The sequence below is a fragment of the Ahaetulla prasina genome, chromosome 1, assembly GCF_028640845.1.
Source record: "Ahaetulla prasina isolate Xishuangbanna chromosome 1, ASM2864084v1, whole genome shotgun sequence".
NCBI lineage: Eukaryota > Metazoa > Chordata > Lepidosauria > Squamata > Colubridae > Ahaetulla > Ahaetulla prasina.
Genome location: NC_080539.1, coordinates 303464457 through 303480706, shown reverse-complemented (window position 1 = coordinate 303480706; position 16250 = coordinate 303464457). Strand labels below are relative to the sequence as shown.

Below are 16250 nucleotides of genomic sequence, written 5' to 3'. Positions count from 1 at the left end.
GTCTTGCGTTTAGCACAGGGGTCTCCAACTTTGGCAACTTTAAGACTTGTGGACTTCAACTCCCAGAATTCCTCAGCTAGCAAAGCCAAGGTTGGAGACCCCTGGTTTAACACATCTCTATATTGGATGCATCACTGTAAAATGAATTGTATCAGAATAAGGTTACATCATCCTGTAATTTTTGGATATGGAGTTACTTCTAAATGCTGATTAAAATATTGTGTAAGGTTCCCTGGCATTTGCATTTGCACTTGCACTCTCAATCTTACTGAAAGAGCCAACCCTGAGAAGAGATCTTTCCTCATCCCCTCCTCCATGCCAATATGCTTCCCAGGAGTTTATTTTTAGCGTCAGAACTTCAACCTTTACAAAGCATGCCACAGCTACCCTCACACACATGAATCCGGGGATGGAAGTTACTTTACAAATTTGCTTCCTGCTAAAATGAGGATTTTAACATGAAAGGACAGAGTAACTATTGTGAGAACCTCAGGACAACATCTATACAACCCGCTGGCATCCATCTTCCTAAAATTGTTTGAAGTCTTGCAAAAAAGGAAGAGGAAAAAACTCAGTCTGCAGAAGAGATTGTGCAACGCCATTTCTTCTTCTTTTTCCCCCCACTTCCTTCCAGGTCCTAGTTTCTTTTTCAATTGTTATAATTTAATTGATAGTTTTGCTTCAGTTTGATCTAGATGCCGTCCCCTGTCAGTAGCACTGTGGTTCAAAAGACTGGCTCTGAACCAATTTCCTGTCAGCATGCTGCCACAACTACAGAAACAGGTGCTGGAACAGGAGGGATCTATTCTGCCATCCTCAGCCGCAACCAGCCCATCACTGGAGTCAAGGAGAAAACCTTTCATGAGCTTCATAAGAAGTGCATTGAGAAGAAGATTCTTTATGAGGATCCAGATTTTCCAGCTAATGACAGCTCCCTTTTCTTCAGTCAAAGGCTCCCAGTGAAATTTGAGTGGAAAAGACCATCAGTGAGTAGGCCTCTTGTCTGATCTAAAGATTAGCATATGGTTAATATTTGCAAGTCATCTAGGTAATATTATTTCAAATGGAAAAGCAGCAGTATACAATATCTCTGAATGAAATCTTTGACAGATCTTGGAATTGTGTATTGCAAAGTTACAGTCAATAACCAAGGCATAGACAAGAAGTCTAGGTCAGAAAAAAAATAATGAACAGCTGAATTTCATGAATATAATTATTTAACACATATTTAAATAATATATATATATAATTTCATATAATAATTTCTCACTTCCATCATTTAAAAAATTACCTTTTAGTAGCCACTTTTTTGTGGCATACAAGGTTTTGGCACTCTTGTATAGTAAGACACTGTGAGAAAGCATAGATAATTTTAAAGTACTATCTGCAAAACAAGAATTTGAGGTAGCGTATTTGCTTGCTCCCTCAAATTTAGCAATATGTTGTTGTGCAGCGAGATCCACCCCTTTTGTACATGCCCTGTGTCATGAGTCAGATGCAAGGAAGGAGTGCAGCTGGCAATGTGGTGGCAGGACAAAGCAAAATCCAGTAGATATCCATGGCATAGGACAATGTTTCTCAACAGTGACAACTTTAAGATGTGTGGACTTCAATTCCCAGAATGGCTGGCTGTGGAATTCCAGAAGTTAAAATCCACACAACTTAAAATTGCCAAGGTTGAGAAACATTGCTATAGGCTAAGTTATGGGGAACTATCTACCCAGAAAACTTATTCCACTAACGTGATGCATGGACAAATTTATAGTAACCAGCTTGTTCTACAGCAGTGTCTCATAATCCTAGAAACTTTAAGATGTGTGATTATGTTAGCTGGGCTATGATGGCTGCGGAATTTTGGAAGTTGAAGTCCACATGTCTTAAAGTTGCTAAGGTTGAGAAACAATGCTCTAGTAAAAAGTCTGAAGTTCTTATACAGAAACTGAAGCCTCTGATCAAGAAAATGTTGCATGTATTTTCAGTCCTGCTGTGAACTGATTATACAAGTCAATGCTACATTTTGGAGTTATCACTTAGATAACTTTAAGGTTGTTGCTTATAAACCCTTTCAATATGTATGAACTGATTCCTCCCGAAGGCACTATTTTGATCACAAAGCATCAAAAAGTTTGCACAAGTGGCAGACAATTTTTTTTTTTGCAATCCTTAATGATGGAAGTAGAAGAGAGAGAGAGTGTGTGTGTGTTTGTGTGTGTTTGTGTATTTCTCATCAGCGTGTTTCTTTTATCTAGGAAATCTGTGACAATCCACGCTTTATCCTTGGTGGAGCTAATAGGTCTGACATTTGTCAAGGAGAACTAGGTATGAAATCCTTTCTTTGCAGCTGTTTAGGTTTTAAAATATTTTGTTTATCCAATTAATTTATCAGTTACCACTTTCTAATTAATATATGTGGTAAGAAAAACAAAAACATGATCACTGGTATAAAGTCTAATGATTCAGTTGCTTGCATTCTTTTTCATTTTGACACTGAATTTGTCCAACCCCGTTTATTTTTCTTTCAGGGGATTGTTGGTTTCTGGCTGCCATTGCTTGTCTGACCCTGAATGAAAAATTGTTGTTTCGGGTCATTCCAGAAGGCCAGACCTTCACAAAAGATTATGCCGGGATTTTTCACTTCCAGGTATATATCATCATCCAAGATGATGCTCCTTTCTGCATTTCCACTATGATCTACTAATTAGACAACAACTCAGAAGTACACCCAGAAATAAAAAGCCTATATTAATCACTATTTTGTTAATGTCAGAATAATGCAGTATATGTATGTTCTCATATGTAGAACTGTGCCCCATATCTGCATAACTTCTGTGTAGTTTAAAGGAAAATGGATAGTTTCCTTAAAGGAAAATGGATTGCACATATATACCATTCCAATAGATTGTATAGGGGATATGCCTTCCCGCAACTATTAAGCACACAGATCTGGAGAGTTGCTAAAGTCAAAGCAATGTAAATTGTCATCTAAAATGCAAAGGTTCAAGAGTTTAATTTCTGATAGAGAGTTTGAACTATATAGTGTAGTGTGTGTCTGATGAGTTCCAAATAGGACAAAACCAGTCATGCAGCGCCTTCTAGTGATAAGTGTATTTTCCTATTATAAATTAATCATTAATTCTAGTCCCTTTTATAATATATAACCAGCTTTTGATTAATAAAAGCTGTTATGGTCAAAAGAAATAGCATCTATTTCTTATGCTGTTACCGTGGTGAATTCTAATTTTGTTTTCTTCAAATCTTCCAGTTCTGGCGTTATGGAAGTTGGGTGGAAGTTATTATCGATGATCGTTTACCAACATATGGAAAACGTCTGGTCTTCACTAAATCCTCCCAACAGAATGAATTCTGGAGTGCATTACTGGAAAAAGCTTATGCAAAGTAAAGAGATTTTGTCCATTCAGTCTTTTTCTATGACATACCGTTTATTGTTAATGCTGAGATCAAAGCATGCAGATATAAAACAGTAGCAGTTTTCACACATAACATGGTACCTAGTGATTACAATAAAGTTAATTCTATTTTTGGGGGGGCTTCATCGGTCCCATTATTTGTGCAAATACTGCACAACTTACACTCTGTAGCTTTGCACAATAAAACAAAATGGGTGCTTTGCTTCTTGGCCAAATTGCCTACTGTTTCCATCTGATTAATTAGTTTGAGTCATGATTTCTACACAATTGTTGTAGTCAGATATTGATAATGATTATCCAAGTGAATGGCACATAAACGTCATTATCATCAAGTTGATTCCTAGTGACTACATAGACAGATTTTCTCCAGGATGATCTGTCCTTCGCCTGGTCCTTCCAATGATGTACTCATTGCTACTATAACCAAGTTCATCCATCATGCTGCTGGTCATCCTCTCCTTTTCTTCCATCTTTCCCAGAGAACTATGTCTTTGCATAATTTCTGACAATAATGTATGTCTGACAATAAGTAATAAACTATGGCTTATAATCTGCAGTGACTGACTTCATAGAACGCATTAATCAAAACCAAATAAATCTATTTATGGTTAAGGTTAATAAGTGAAAACATCTATGAAGGAAGCTAGTTCTTCTTATAGTATAAGCTTTTGCTGTCTGGAAATAAAGCTGGTCTATATACAAGTGGATAGAGCCTAACAATGAGAGTCATTTAACTTTCTCCGTGTTCCTTTTCAGGCTTCATGGGTCCTATGAAGCATTAAAAGGAGGCAACACCACAGAAGCCATGGAGGATTTCACAGGAGGAGTGACAGAATTTTATGAGATAAAGGATGCTCCTAAAGATACATACAAAATCATGAAGCACGCCATTGAGAGAGGGTCACTTATGGCTTGCTCCATTGAGGTACATTTTGGGCAATATGTTTGTAATAAGTCTTGGCTCATCTTGTGTGCAAATACAGGACAACAAAATAGTGGTGGGATTCTTCCGGTTTAACAACCGGTTTGGTGATCACATGCTTCGCGCGCATGCACAGTTGAATGAAAAATTACCTTCCGCCAGGGGTGAAATGCTACCGGTTCAGGGTGGTTCTCCCAAAACAGTAGTGAAAATGCTACTGGTTAGTCTGAACCAGTAGTAAAAAAATGCTTTAAAAAGTTTTTTAAAAAGTTCCCACGATCACGCGGCACAGCTGATCGTCTGCACATTTTTTTATTTTTTAAAGCATTTTTTAATTATCTATTGCCCTAACCGGTATTTTTGTGTAAAGTGTGATAGTTTGTTTTTGAGCTCTCTGTGACTTTGTGAGATTCCTGCTTGTTGCAGAGGCCATTTTGTGTGAAGTCCAGCTGCTTTTGCATTGTGTGTCAGTCATTTGTGTAGCTTTTGTGTTATTTTTGTGTAAAGTGTGATAGTTGGTTTTCCCGGTCACATGACTGCCAAGCCACGCCTACCAAGTCACATGGTCACCAAGCCACGCCCACAGAACTGGTAGGGAAAATTTTTGAATTTCACCACTGCCTTCCGTGTTAGTTCTACAGAATTAAAACAGCTGAGGCACGGGAATCTGCTCTGCCGCAGTAATCAGCTGTGAAGATAAAGGTAAGTAAAGTACACGGGCGGGCGGGTGGGCCCAGATGATCATCGGAGTTACCGTTTCTCCCGAACCGGTAGAATCCCACCCCTACAACAAAATCAAGGTGATAGCTGGGTACGGAATGAGTCTTGAGAGTGTAACACAGCAAGAGTCCAATATGCAAATGAAATATTTGCACTGAAGAGTATTTAAAAGCTATGGATCCTATAGTTAATCTGGATCTCAAAAAATGGTGACCTCATCTGACTCAGGGAATAGGTTGGAGAATAATGAGCAATCTTCTTTACTTCCTCTTTTATGGCTTCATGTGTCAAGGGAGGTAATACAATGAAAGCATGACATTGAGAAATAGTCGTAAAAAGGAAACGTGCAATTGTTGTGGAAAAAGCATCCGTTGATAAAACAGCATTCAAATAAATCTTTGAAGAATAGTAATTGAATAATGGGTACACTGCAGTTTGTAGGGAAAAGGACCATTCCAATCTATCCTCTGTGCAATTATTTTATTTGCCATGGAAAGGGAATATTTTGCATAAAGAAATGAGTAGTGGTACTAGAATAACTAATTGATAAATAGATGGATGAATCTATCTATTTAGATTAAAGAATCTATCTATTTAGATGAAAGAAAGGACAACAGAGGAAGGGAGGGGAATTAGAAAGAGCTGAAAATCCTACCTGTATGCCAAAAATAGATACTGGTACTTTTTAGCCAGGCTAACTTGGCACATTCCTTGATTCAGGATGTGCTTTGCTCTACCATTCCTTTCTCTGACTCTGGATACATCACATCAAGTGATGCTGGCTGACTCTTCTAGGCTGTAAAACCTAAGGGCTTCTTTGGGGACCTAGGAAGTTTTATTTTATTTTTTATTTATTTTATTTTGTCAAGCATGTATTTTATGACAGTTACAAGTGTAAACATAAATACATGAAAAGGATACTAATAAAAAAAAGAAAACATTAGGACAGGACAATTTGAGTCCTCATTTTACCCACCTCGGAAGGATGGAAGGCTGAGTCAACCTTGAGCCTGGTGAGATTTGAATTGCAGTCAGCCAGCAGTCAGCAGAAGTACTGCACTCTAACCACTGCACCACCAAGGCTCAATTAAGCCACCACAATAAAATAGTACTATTACTTCTGTAACTGGTCAGGAAGTCAGGACTTTTATACTGAGTCTGTGCTAAGAGTGCTCCTCCTCCTCAATTCTCTCCTTGCCCAAGGATAAGTTCTCAACAGGTTTCCCAGTTTTGCTCATCTTAAAAGTGAACTGTTATGTCCTGCACCGGCAGTGGCGGCCCCTAGTGGTGGAGATGGTTTCTTGTTCTGTTCTGATTGGCTCCCGCTTTTGGAGCTGTATAGAAAGAGGGCTGTCAAAGCAGGCCTGGTCTGCTGGTTGTTGCTGGTCTCTGTGAGTTAAAATAAACGTTATGTGTGAACATCTGTGGAGCCTCAATTATTACGGAACCCACAGAATATAATACTGGCGACGAGGACTGAGGAAAGTACGTGAGTTGCTGAGCTGCTGAGCGAGCCAAAGTGTGAATTTCTCCTCAGAGCTATTCAGATCCCTGGCCTACAGAGCAAACCATGGCATCGCCTCAGAACTTTGTGCCTTTTAACCCAGTGACCGAATCGTGGGAGGCATTTGTAGCCCGTTTTGAATGCTTTCTTATTGCCAATGAATATACAAACCTATCTAGTGAAAGGAAGCGTGCTTATTTCCTGGGTTTCTGTGGGGCAGAAATGTTCGAGACAGCCATGACATTGATGGCCCCCCAGTCAATTCATGCAGGGACTTGGGATGACTTCATGGCTAAATTAAAAAGACATTACGCCCCGACACCCTCCAGAATCGCCCGGCGGCAGCTGTTTTACCATAGGGATCAGGCTGAGGGGGAATCGATAAACCAGTATGTAGCCGCTTTACGTAAAGTGGCGCGCCATTGCGAATTTGTTGATCTGGATGATTACCTTTTGGACCGGCTCGTCAGCGGTGTCCGGGATGAACGCCTCAAGCGGCGTCTCATCGCTAAGCAGGACCTCACATTTCAGATGGCATTAGATGAGGCATGTGCCTCAGAGCTGGCCACCCTCTCATTAGCTGATATGCCTCGAGGGCAGAGCCCACAGATAGCAAAAGGAGCAACAATTCATTTCAACAAAGCTGATCCACTATATGAGGAGGAGGAGGAGGAAGACGCTGTCCATCGCCTTAAAGAGGTTAAGAAACCAAATACTCATGCGGGAGATAGCCTCCTCTGACTGGCTGTTTTGGGTGTGGGGAAATCATATGCGAGCCGCCTGTAATTTCAAAGACGCAATTTGCCGCCGCAGGCCGACGGGCCATATTGCCCGGGTTTGCCGATCGGTCCAGCCTGAGAGGGTTCCACAAAAGGGTCCGTCAGCCGGCCTTTCTCTTGGAAGACGACCTCACCTGAGATCCAGGAGGCCGCAGGATGACTGCTATGCCATTTTCCGTGATGAGATGCGAGGAACAAGGATCAGGTGGCGATCTGAGGAACCGATCCAGCAGAAAATCCAATTTCCGTCCTGATCGAAGGCGGCCATGCTTGATGGAAGTTGATACCGGATCTGCAACTTCCATAGTCTCCTGGAGCACGATAAAGCGTCTGGTGCCTACTATTGCTAAGAAGCGTCTGAAGCCTTGTGCGCTGTTATTAAAAGACTATCAGGGACGGCCAATTCCCATTGTGGGTAGTGGGAAATTCAGGGTACAATTCAAGAAATTTGTAGGCCGCCTATCACTGGTAGTTGTAGATGGCTCATTGCCTAGTCTTCTGGGGCTTAATTGGTTCGAAGCCCTGGGTTTGACTATTCAGGGTGTTAACTCGATTGGAGCTAGTCAGCTGGATACACTGGTCAGGGAATTTCCCACTGTGTTCGATGGCCAGTTGGGAAAATATACCGGAATGCCTGTTTCATTTAACTTAGACCCTAGGGTGGTGCCGCGCAGATTAAAACCGCGCCGGGTGCCATTTGCCCTGAAGCCTAGGGTGGATGCAGAATTGGACAAACTCATTGCCCAGGGCGTTTTAGAACCAGTAGATTATGCCCAATGGGAGACCCCCATTGTGACTCCCATTAAGGCGGATGGTTCAATCCGCATCTGCGCGGACTATAGGGCAACCATTAATCGAGCATTACAAGCCCATGCATATCCAGTGCCAGTGGTGCAGCATCTGCTGCACTCCTTGGGGCAAGGATCCATCTTCGCGAGGCTTGACTTAGCACAGGCATACCAACAATTGCCTGTGGATGAGTCCACAGCAGCAGCACAGACGATTGTCACTCACCGAGGGGCGTTCAAGTGTCGCCGCCTCCAATTTGGCGTCAGTGTGGCCCCAGGGTTGTTCCAATGCCTCATGGAACGCCTACTCCACGGAATACCCGGGGTGGTGCCGTATTTCGATGACGTGTTGGTTTCGGCAGCAAGCACTCCAGAACTGATGTCCAGACTACGCCAGGTGCTAGTTAAGTTCAGGGATGTGGGGCTCAAAGTTAAGAAAAGCAAGTGTGTAGTTGCTGTGCCCCAGGTAGAATTCCTAGGGTTCCTAGTGGATAGGTCGGGTTTACACCCCACTACGGCCAAGACCAAGGCAATCCTTGATGCGCCGACACCCCGCAACAAGTCAGAGTTACAGGCATTCCTGGGGCTCTTAAACTTTTACGCAATCTTTCTGCCACACAAGGCTTCGGTTGCAGAGCCTCTCCACCGCCTGTTGGATAGCAGGTCCCCGTGGGTTTGGAATGCGAATGCTGCTGCTGCTTTCCAGGCTGTCAAGCAACTCTTGGTGTCTAACGCAGTTCTTACACAGTTCAACGAAAACCTGCCGCTTGTCCTCTCCTGCGATGCGTCTCAGTATGGGGTTGGCGCTGTGTTGAGTCATCGGCTGCCCAACGGGTTGGAAGCCCCGATTGCATTCTTTCTCGAACCTTGGCTGCCGTGGAACGCAACTACTCACAGTTGGATAAAGAAGCATTGGCGTTGGTTGCGGGGGTCAAGCGGTTCCATGAGTATCTCTACGGTCGCCCGTTTGAACTTGTTACAGATCACAAGCCGCTGTTGGGGATTTTGGCTGGGGATAGACAGACTCCGCAAGTACTATCACCAAGAATGACCAGATGGTCGGTGTTCCTGGCAGCTTATTCTTATTCCCTGGTCTATAGGCCTGGGAAACATTTGGGCCATGCTGACGCGCTGAGCCGTTGCCCATTGATGACCAAGGTGGAAGACCCGTGTTTTTCTGATTGATGGTTCCGCCTTTCCCGTTACTGCTTGTGACATTGCTAGAATGTCTGGCTTGGACAGAGTCATCTCAAAAGTTCTTGATTGGGTTCTCCGTGGATGGCCCCAGGGTCCTGTCAGCCCTGAATTGCAGCCTTATAAGCGAAGGCAGCACGAGCTCTCTACCCAACAGGGTTGCCTCCTCTGGGGGCATAGGGTTGTAGTTCCGCCCCCCCTCCGACAGTCCATTCTAGGGACACTTCACCGGGGTCACCCGGGCATTGTTAGGATGAAGGCCCTGGGTAGGAGCTACCTGTGGTGGCCAGGACTAGATAAAGACATAGAGGCCTGTGTGTCGGCCTGTCACCGGTGTCAGGAGACAAGACCGCTGCCGCCTAAGTCTCCCCCTAGAGAGTGGGAGGAGCCTAGGGGTCCTTGGTCCCGCATCCATATAGATTTTGCGGGGCCGTACCAGGGGCAAGTATTCTTAGTGGTCGTCGATGCTTTCTCGAAGTGGGTGGAAATCGCACTAATGCATTCCACCACTTCAGAAGCCGTCATTAGAACTTTGCGACGGTTGTTTGTAACCCATGGGTTACCCGACCTTGTGGTCTCGGACAACGGGCCACAGCTAACGTCCGCCCACTTTGAGTCATTCTTAGCGGGCCTAGGAATACGCCATGCTCTCATTTCCCCGTTTCATCCGGCCAGTAATGGCCGGGCAGAACGAGCAGTCCGGTCAGTGAAAGAGGCATTGGCCAGGTCGGGCCCAGGGGGCTGGCAGGAGAGGTTGGATGAGTACCTCCTGGGGCAGCATTCCACACCGTGCCCACTTACGAATAAGAGCCCAGCAGAGTTACTCATGGGCAGGCGTTTGAGGACCACACTTGATAGATTGCACCCCCAATACTCACCTAGTCAGCCATTGGACTCCATGGGGGCAAACAGGAGATTTGATTTGGGGAGGCGGTGTATGCCCGGAATTACAGCGGCCACCCCCTATGGTTCCCAGGAAAGATCGTGGGAATCACCGGCCCGTGCTCATACAGGGTCGAGTTAGATGAGGGTAGAGTGTGGCGCAGACATTGTGACCAGCTCAGGGCCCGGCGTCAGGTTGGGGATGGGCAGCTGCCAGAGTGGGGCACTCAGGAAGAGCCAGGAGGTAGCCCAACCCAATCATCCCGGGCAGAGGAGCTAAGCTACAAGGGAATAAGACGCCCAGCCCCTGTACCTGATAACCGAGAGGAAGCCTTGTCTGCTCTGCCGGTGGAGGGGCTAGGGGTCCCTGGGCCGGAGACGTCCCCCACAGAAGAGGCTGAGGAGTTGGGTCAGCCAGTGACCATGGCTACAACGGAGCCATGAAGGTCCAGCCGAATCAAGCGGCGCCCAGCGTATCTCCAGGATTACGATTGTGCAAGCTAGGGGGAAAGAAGTGTTATGTCCTGCACCGGCAGTGGCGGCCCCTAGTGGTGGAGATGGTTTCTTGTTCTGTTCTGATTGGCTCCCGCTTTTGGAGCTGTATAGAAAGAGGGCTGTCAAAGCAGGCCTGGTCTGTTGGTTGTTGCTGGTCTCTGTGAGTTAAAATAAACGTTATGTGTGAACATCTGTGGAGCCTCAATTATTACGGAACCCACAGAATATAATATGAACAGTCTTGTATTCAGAATATTCCCCTTCTCTTACTTTCAAGAGGATTGGCTCTAATGAGATTTGAACAAAATGTTTACATACATGTGTTTGCTCCATCTCTCCACAGTAGAGAGTAGTTCCCTTAAGGCAACGCTGGCACTAAAGCAGAGCAAAAGATCACATCTGCAAGTGTGGTAGGAACAGAGGAAAAAAGACAGAATAGCAGAGTTGAAAGGGATCTTGGAGGTCCTCTAGTCCAACCTTCTGCTCAAGAAGAAAATCCTATACGTTTCAGACAAATGGTTGTCCAATTTGATATCCTTGTCAGCATTCCCTGTTATCACCCTGTGCTTCCTTCAAGATTTTCCATAGGATGAAAGCTTTTCCTCCTGTAGAAGCCTAAAATGGAATAATACTGGGATTTAAGAAGAGAGGTTTTCTCAGGGCCAGATGAAAAATAAGAGATTTATGATTAAATTGGAGCTTCATTACAGATGTAAACAAACATCTCCATCTATTCTGACGGGATGTTTGTGCCCTCTGTTAGGTGGATTTCAGATATGTGACTGTGCCTTATTTGATCTTATAGTGCCATTGCTTTTATTTAAATATTCTGCATAAATATTCAGCAACACCTTAAAACAATATTCATAAAAATATATTCTGAATATTCTGCTTAAATGTTCAACAACATATAAAAATTAAACTCTAAAGAGATTTTATGTTATTAGGCATTGTTGATAAAGGCACACTTTATTCAGTTAACTGAATAAAGTGTGCCTTTATCAACAATGCCTTTATTTACCGAATAAAGTTTATTCAGTAACTGGCTGACCAACTGCACTCAACGTGTAGTCCTCAATGGAACTACATCCACATGGAGGGAAGTATGTAGTGGAGTACCCCAAGGCTCTGTTTTAGGCCCAGTACTCTACAACATCTTCATCAATGACTTGGACGAGGGGATAGATGGGGAACTCACCAAATTTGCAGATGATACCAAGCTGGCAGGAATAGCCAACATTCCAGAAGATAGGCTCAAGCTACAGAAAGATCTTGACAGACTTGAACATTGGCGCTATCTAACAAAATGAAATTCAACAGTGAAAAAAGTAAAGTTCTACATTTAGGCAAAAAAACCAAAATGCACAGGTACCGTATATGTGGTACCTTGCTCAATAGTAGTAACTGTGAGAGGGATCTTGGAGTCCTAGTGGATAACCATTTAGATATGAGCCAGCAGTGTGCAGCAGCTGCTAAAAAAGCCAACACAGTTCTGGGCTGCATAAACAGAGGGATAGAATCAAGATCACGTGAAGTGTTAGTGTCACTTTATAATGCCTTGGTAAGGCCACACTTGGAATATTGCATCCAGTTTTGGTTGCCACGATGTAGAAAAGATGTTGAGACTCTAGAAAGAGTGCAGAGAAGAGCAACAAAGATGATTAGGGGACTGGAGGCTAAAACATATGAAGAACGGTTGCAGGAACTGGGTATGTCTAGTTTAATAAAAAGAAGGACTAGGGGAGACATGATAGCAGTGTTCCAATATCTCAGGGGTTGCCACAAAGAAGAGGGAGTTGGGCTGTTCTCCAAAGCACCTGAGGGTAGAACAAGAAGCAATGGGTGGAAACTGATCAAAGAAAGAAGCAACTTAGAACTAAGGAGAAATTTCCTGACAGTTAGAACAATTAATAAGTGGAACGACTTGCCTGCAGAAGTTGTGAATGCTCCAACACTGGAAATTTTTAAGAAAATATTGGATAACCATCTGACTGAGATGGTGTAGGGTTTCCTGCCTGGGCAGGGGGTTGGACTAGAAGGCCTCCAAGGTCCCTTCCAACTCTGTTGTTATATTATGTTATATAGTTATAATATTCAGTTATAATTATTTTGCTATGTCACAGCCTTATTTTTCATAATATCTTCCTACTTTTCCTTTCTATTTTATTCTCCTAGGACAGTTCAGGATTTATTTATGGAAGTGCCCCTACAACTGATTTTGGACAATTCATTGCCCAAATGTTGCAGAAAGTGGATTCTGAATTTTTGAATAAGTCAATGGAAGAAACAGAAGAAAGAACAACCCTGGTCTGTATTATTCAAATGTGTTGCCAGTAAGAATCTTGTGGTTTTAAGCCATCTTCACAAATTGCATCTCCTGAAAGATTTGCATTAAGTTCAAGTTGTAGCACTGGAATTTTAGAATATTATGATTAATGAAGTTGGAATTATCTACTCAATAACAGTTAGCAGGCAAGCATTTGGTTTTTAAATTATAATCTGTTGGGGCATTTTTCTATTTCCCCCCCCCCCCAATGAAACTAGAGTATAGAGACATTATCAAGTACTATAAAAAGTCCAATGGCATTCAAGAGGGAGGTTCAGACTTTGCCTTCTTGAACTTACATAATGACTCCAGACTAATTCCCCATTTGACTCCTCCCAACTGGGATGGTTAGTTTCCAACAGTAACAAAGCATTGGACATGAAGATGCTTGTCCTTCCACTTCTACAGTTCTTGATTCTATGATATATAGTTTTGTAGATGATAATCAGAACCATGCACTAAAAGAATTAGATGTTCTGAGCCCATCTGACCAAGAAGTAAACTTTTGGCATTTTATAGGTCCTGTAATGATTCCAACAATCTTTTTCTGCTTTTAACAGACCATTATTCCATTGTTGTATGAAAGGCGCATGACTAACGGACTGGTCACAGGCCATGCATATTCAGTCACAGGAGTAGAAGACGTAAGTATGGAATTCTATTTCTTAATTGACAAGCCTGACATCAATTAACAAATTTTTGCCTTCCTATACAAGATTTTTTACCAAGCAATTTCATTATTTAAAAAAAGGAATAGATGTTTATGACTATTGGTGAAACATAAATTACTTTGGAAAAAGTAAGGAAATTTCACTAATATCTACATTCTGTTTGACTGTGATATCTATTACCTGTGATATCTATAGACTGTAATATCTATCTACATTTAGGCAAAAAAAACCAAAATGCACAGGTACCGTATATGTGGTACCTTGCTCAATAGTAGTAACTGTGAGAGGGATCTTGGAGTCCTAGTGGATAACGATTTAGATATGAGCCAGCAGTGTGCAGCAGCTGCTAAAAAAGCCAACACAGTTCTGGGCTGCATAAACAGAGGGATAGAATCAAGATCACGTGAAGTGTTCGTGCCACTTTATAATGCCTTGGTAAGGCCACACTTGGAATATTGCATCCAGTTTTGGTCGCCACGATGTAAAAAAGATGTTGAGACTCTAGAAAGAGTGCAGAGAAGAGCAACAAAGATGATTAAAGGACTGGAGGCTAAAACATACGAAGAATGGTTGCAGAAACTGGGTATGTCTAGTTTTAAAAAAAGGACTAGGGGAGACATGATAGCAGTGTTCCAATATCTCAGGGGTTGCCACAAAGAAGAGGGAGTCGGGCTGTTCTCCAAAGCACCTGAGGGTAGAACAAGAAGCAATGGGTGGAAACTGATCAAAGAAAGAAGCAACTTAGAACTAAGGAGAAATTTCCTGACAGTTAGAACAATTAATAAGTGGAACGACTTGGCTGCAGAAGTTGTGAATGCTCCAACACTGGAAATTTTTAAGAAAATATTGGATAACCATCTGACTGAGATGGTGTAGGGTTTCCTGCCTGGGCAGGGGGTTGGACTAGAAGGCCTCCAAGGTCCCTTCCAACTCTGTTGTTATATTATATTATACCTCCAAGTTGATTTGGCTGATTTAGCTGACTAACCAGTTGTTTCCTCCTGCATGCCACAAATCAGAATTTGTAAGGAGTTATATTCTATGATATTTCAGGGTATTTCTAATTATGTGACTTTTTCCCTTCCTATAACCAAGACAACACTTAAAGGGGAGAAGATAAAACTGGTGCGGCTCAGAAATCCCTGGGGACAAGTAGAATGGAACGGAGCTTGGAGTGATAGGCAAGTAAAAACTAATCTTCTTGGCAGCCACTGAATAACAGAACTTATGGTAATTTCACTTCACAATAAATAATCAATAATATATATTTTTAAATAAAGCAAAATAGTATGCCATATGTTTGTGTGTATAACCCTTCAATATTTTTCTTATATGAGAGAGCACACTTTCTCGTGTAGATTCCATGGGAAGCACAATTTTTGAGTAATCAACTGAGACTTGTGTAAGTAAACTTCATTAAGAGAAATTTCACCCCTAGGTATTTGGGTTGAAGATTGGACTATGTAGATTTAAGAACGAAAGTTGAAACCAGTTTTTATGGTTCAAGTGTTTATTTATTGATGCATAGATAGAGAGATACAATTTATAGTCAGGATGACTCCAAGCAATTCTGAGCATCTTAAAAGCTTTCACACACACACACACACACACACACACACACACACACACACACACACACAGGAAGAGGGGGAATCATAAGTGGCCTGAAAACAAGCATGGAAGCTATGGGCCCTTTTTTTTCCAGAAAAAAATCCCAGAAAAGCTAAAAAAAATTGAGACTACTCATCTATTATATTTAAGAGGATGATAATTTGTAATATTTTTGTCAGAGGTATAATTGTAGGTAAGGAACAACAATTTGAACTGGCAGTTGATGAAGTAGAAAAGAAGCAGTTTAACTAAATTCAGTATTTACTAAATTAATAAAAGATAAACTTTGTTCATAGATTATGAACCGAAAAACCTCTTTCTGTTTTATAATTGAAGAAGTAACTCCATTTTCATCATCTGAAAAAGGTTCTTCCTTTTCTTGTAGTTCAGATGAATGGAATGAAATTGACAATGCCGAGAAGATCCGCTTGCAACATAAAATTGCAGAGGATGGCGAGTTTTGGTAAATACTCAAGTTTCTTTGTCTTTTTTTTAAAAAGATGGATTTCTTTCTGAAGAATCCTTTCATTTTTGCTTTTAACATCCTGAGTATACAAGTACCAATCATGTGAAGTGCACCATGTTGTTGCTATCTCATGACATTTGTGTCCGTGTTTCCCACTCTGTAGGATATCATTTCAAGATTTTCTGAGATATTTCACAAAATTGGAGATTTGTAATCTCACCCCTGATACCCTTGAGGCTGATAAACTTCACACATGGACAGTTTCCGTCACGGAAGGACAATGGGTGCGAGGCAGCACTGCAGGTGGCTGCCGTAACTATCCAGGTAAATAAAGTGTTAGGGATACTTTGGTTAATTCAATTGCTTGAACTGAAAGGAGAATATAAGCAGGTTTTGCTGAGAATAATTATTTCTATACAAATCTTTTTAAAAAACTGAATAGTGGTAGTCATTGTAGAAGAGTT

The 16250-nt window shown here is 42.2% G+C and overlaps 1 protein-coding gene across 3 annotated transcripts in view; it reads left to right on the top strand.

Annotated features, from left to right (window-relative positions):
* Positions 1-246: 246 nt before the first annotated feature.
* The window catches only part of CAPN3 (calpain 3), a 34097-nt gene continuing 18093 nt past the window's right edge, over positions 247-16250 (top strand). The window contains exons 1-10 of one of the 3 annotated variants that reach the window (XM_058162007.1): positions 247-986; positions 2250-2319; positions 2523-2641; positions 3263-3396; positions 4185-4353; positions 12888-13019; positions 13599-13682; positions 14805-14890; positions 15706-15783; positions 15950-16110. In XM_058162007.1, coding sequence (XP_058017990.1) covers positions 696-986; positions 2250-2319; positions 2523-2641; positions 3263-3396; positions 4185-4353; positions 12888-13019; positions 13599-13682; positions 14805-14890; positions 15706-15783; positions 15950-16110 — 1324 coding nt within the window. In that variant the 5' untranslated portion in view covers positions 247-695. The remainder of the gene's footprint in view (positions 987-2249; positions 2320-2522; positions 2642-3262; positions 3397-4184; positions 4354-12887; positions 13020-13598; positions 13683-14804; positions 14891-15705; positions 15784-15949; positions 16111-16250) is intronic. The other 2 variants (XM_058162005.1, XM_058162006.1) reach the window with 2 other exon arrangements.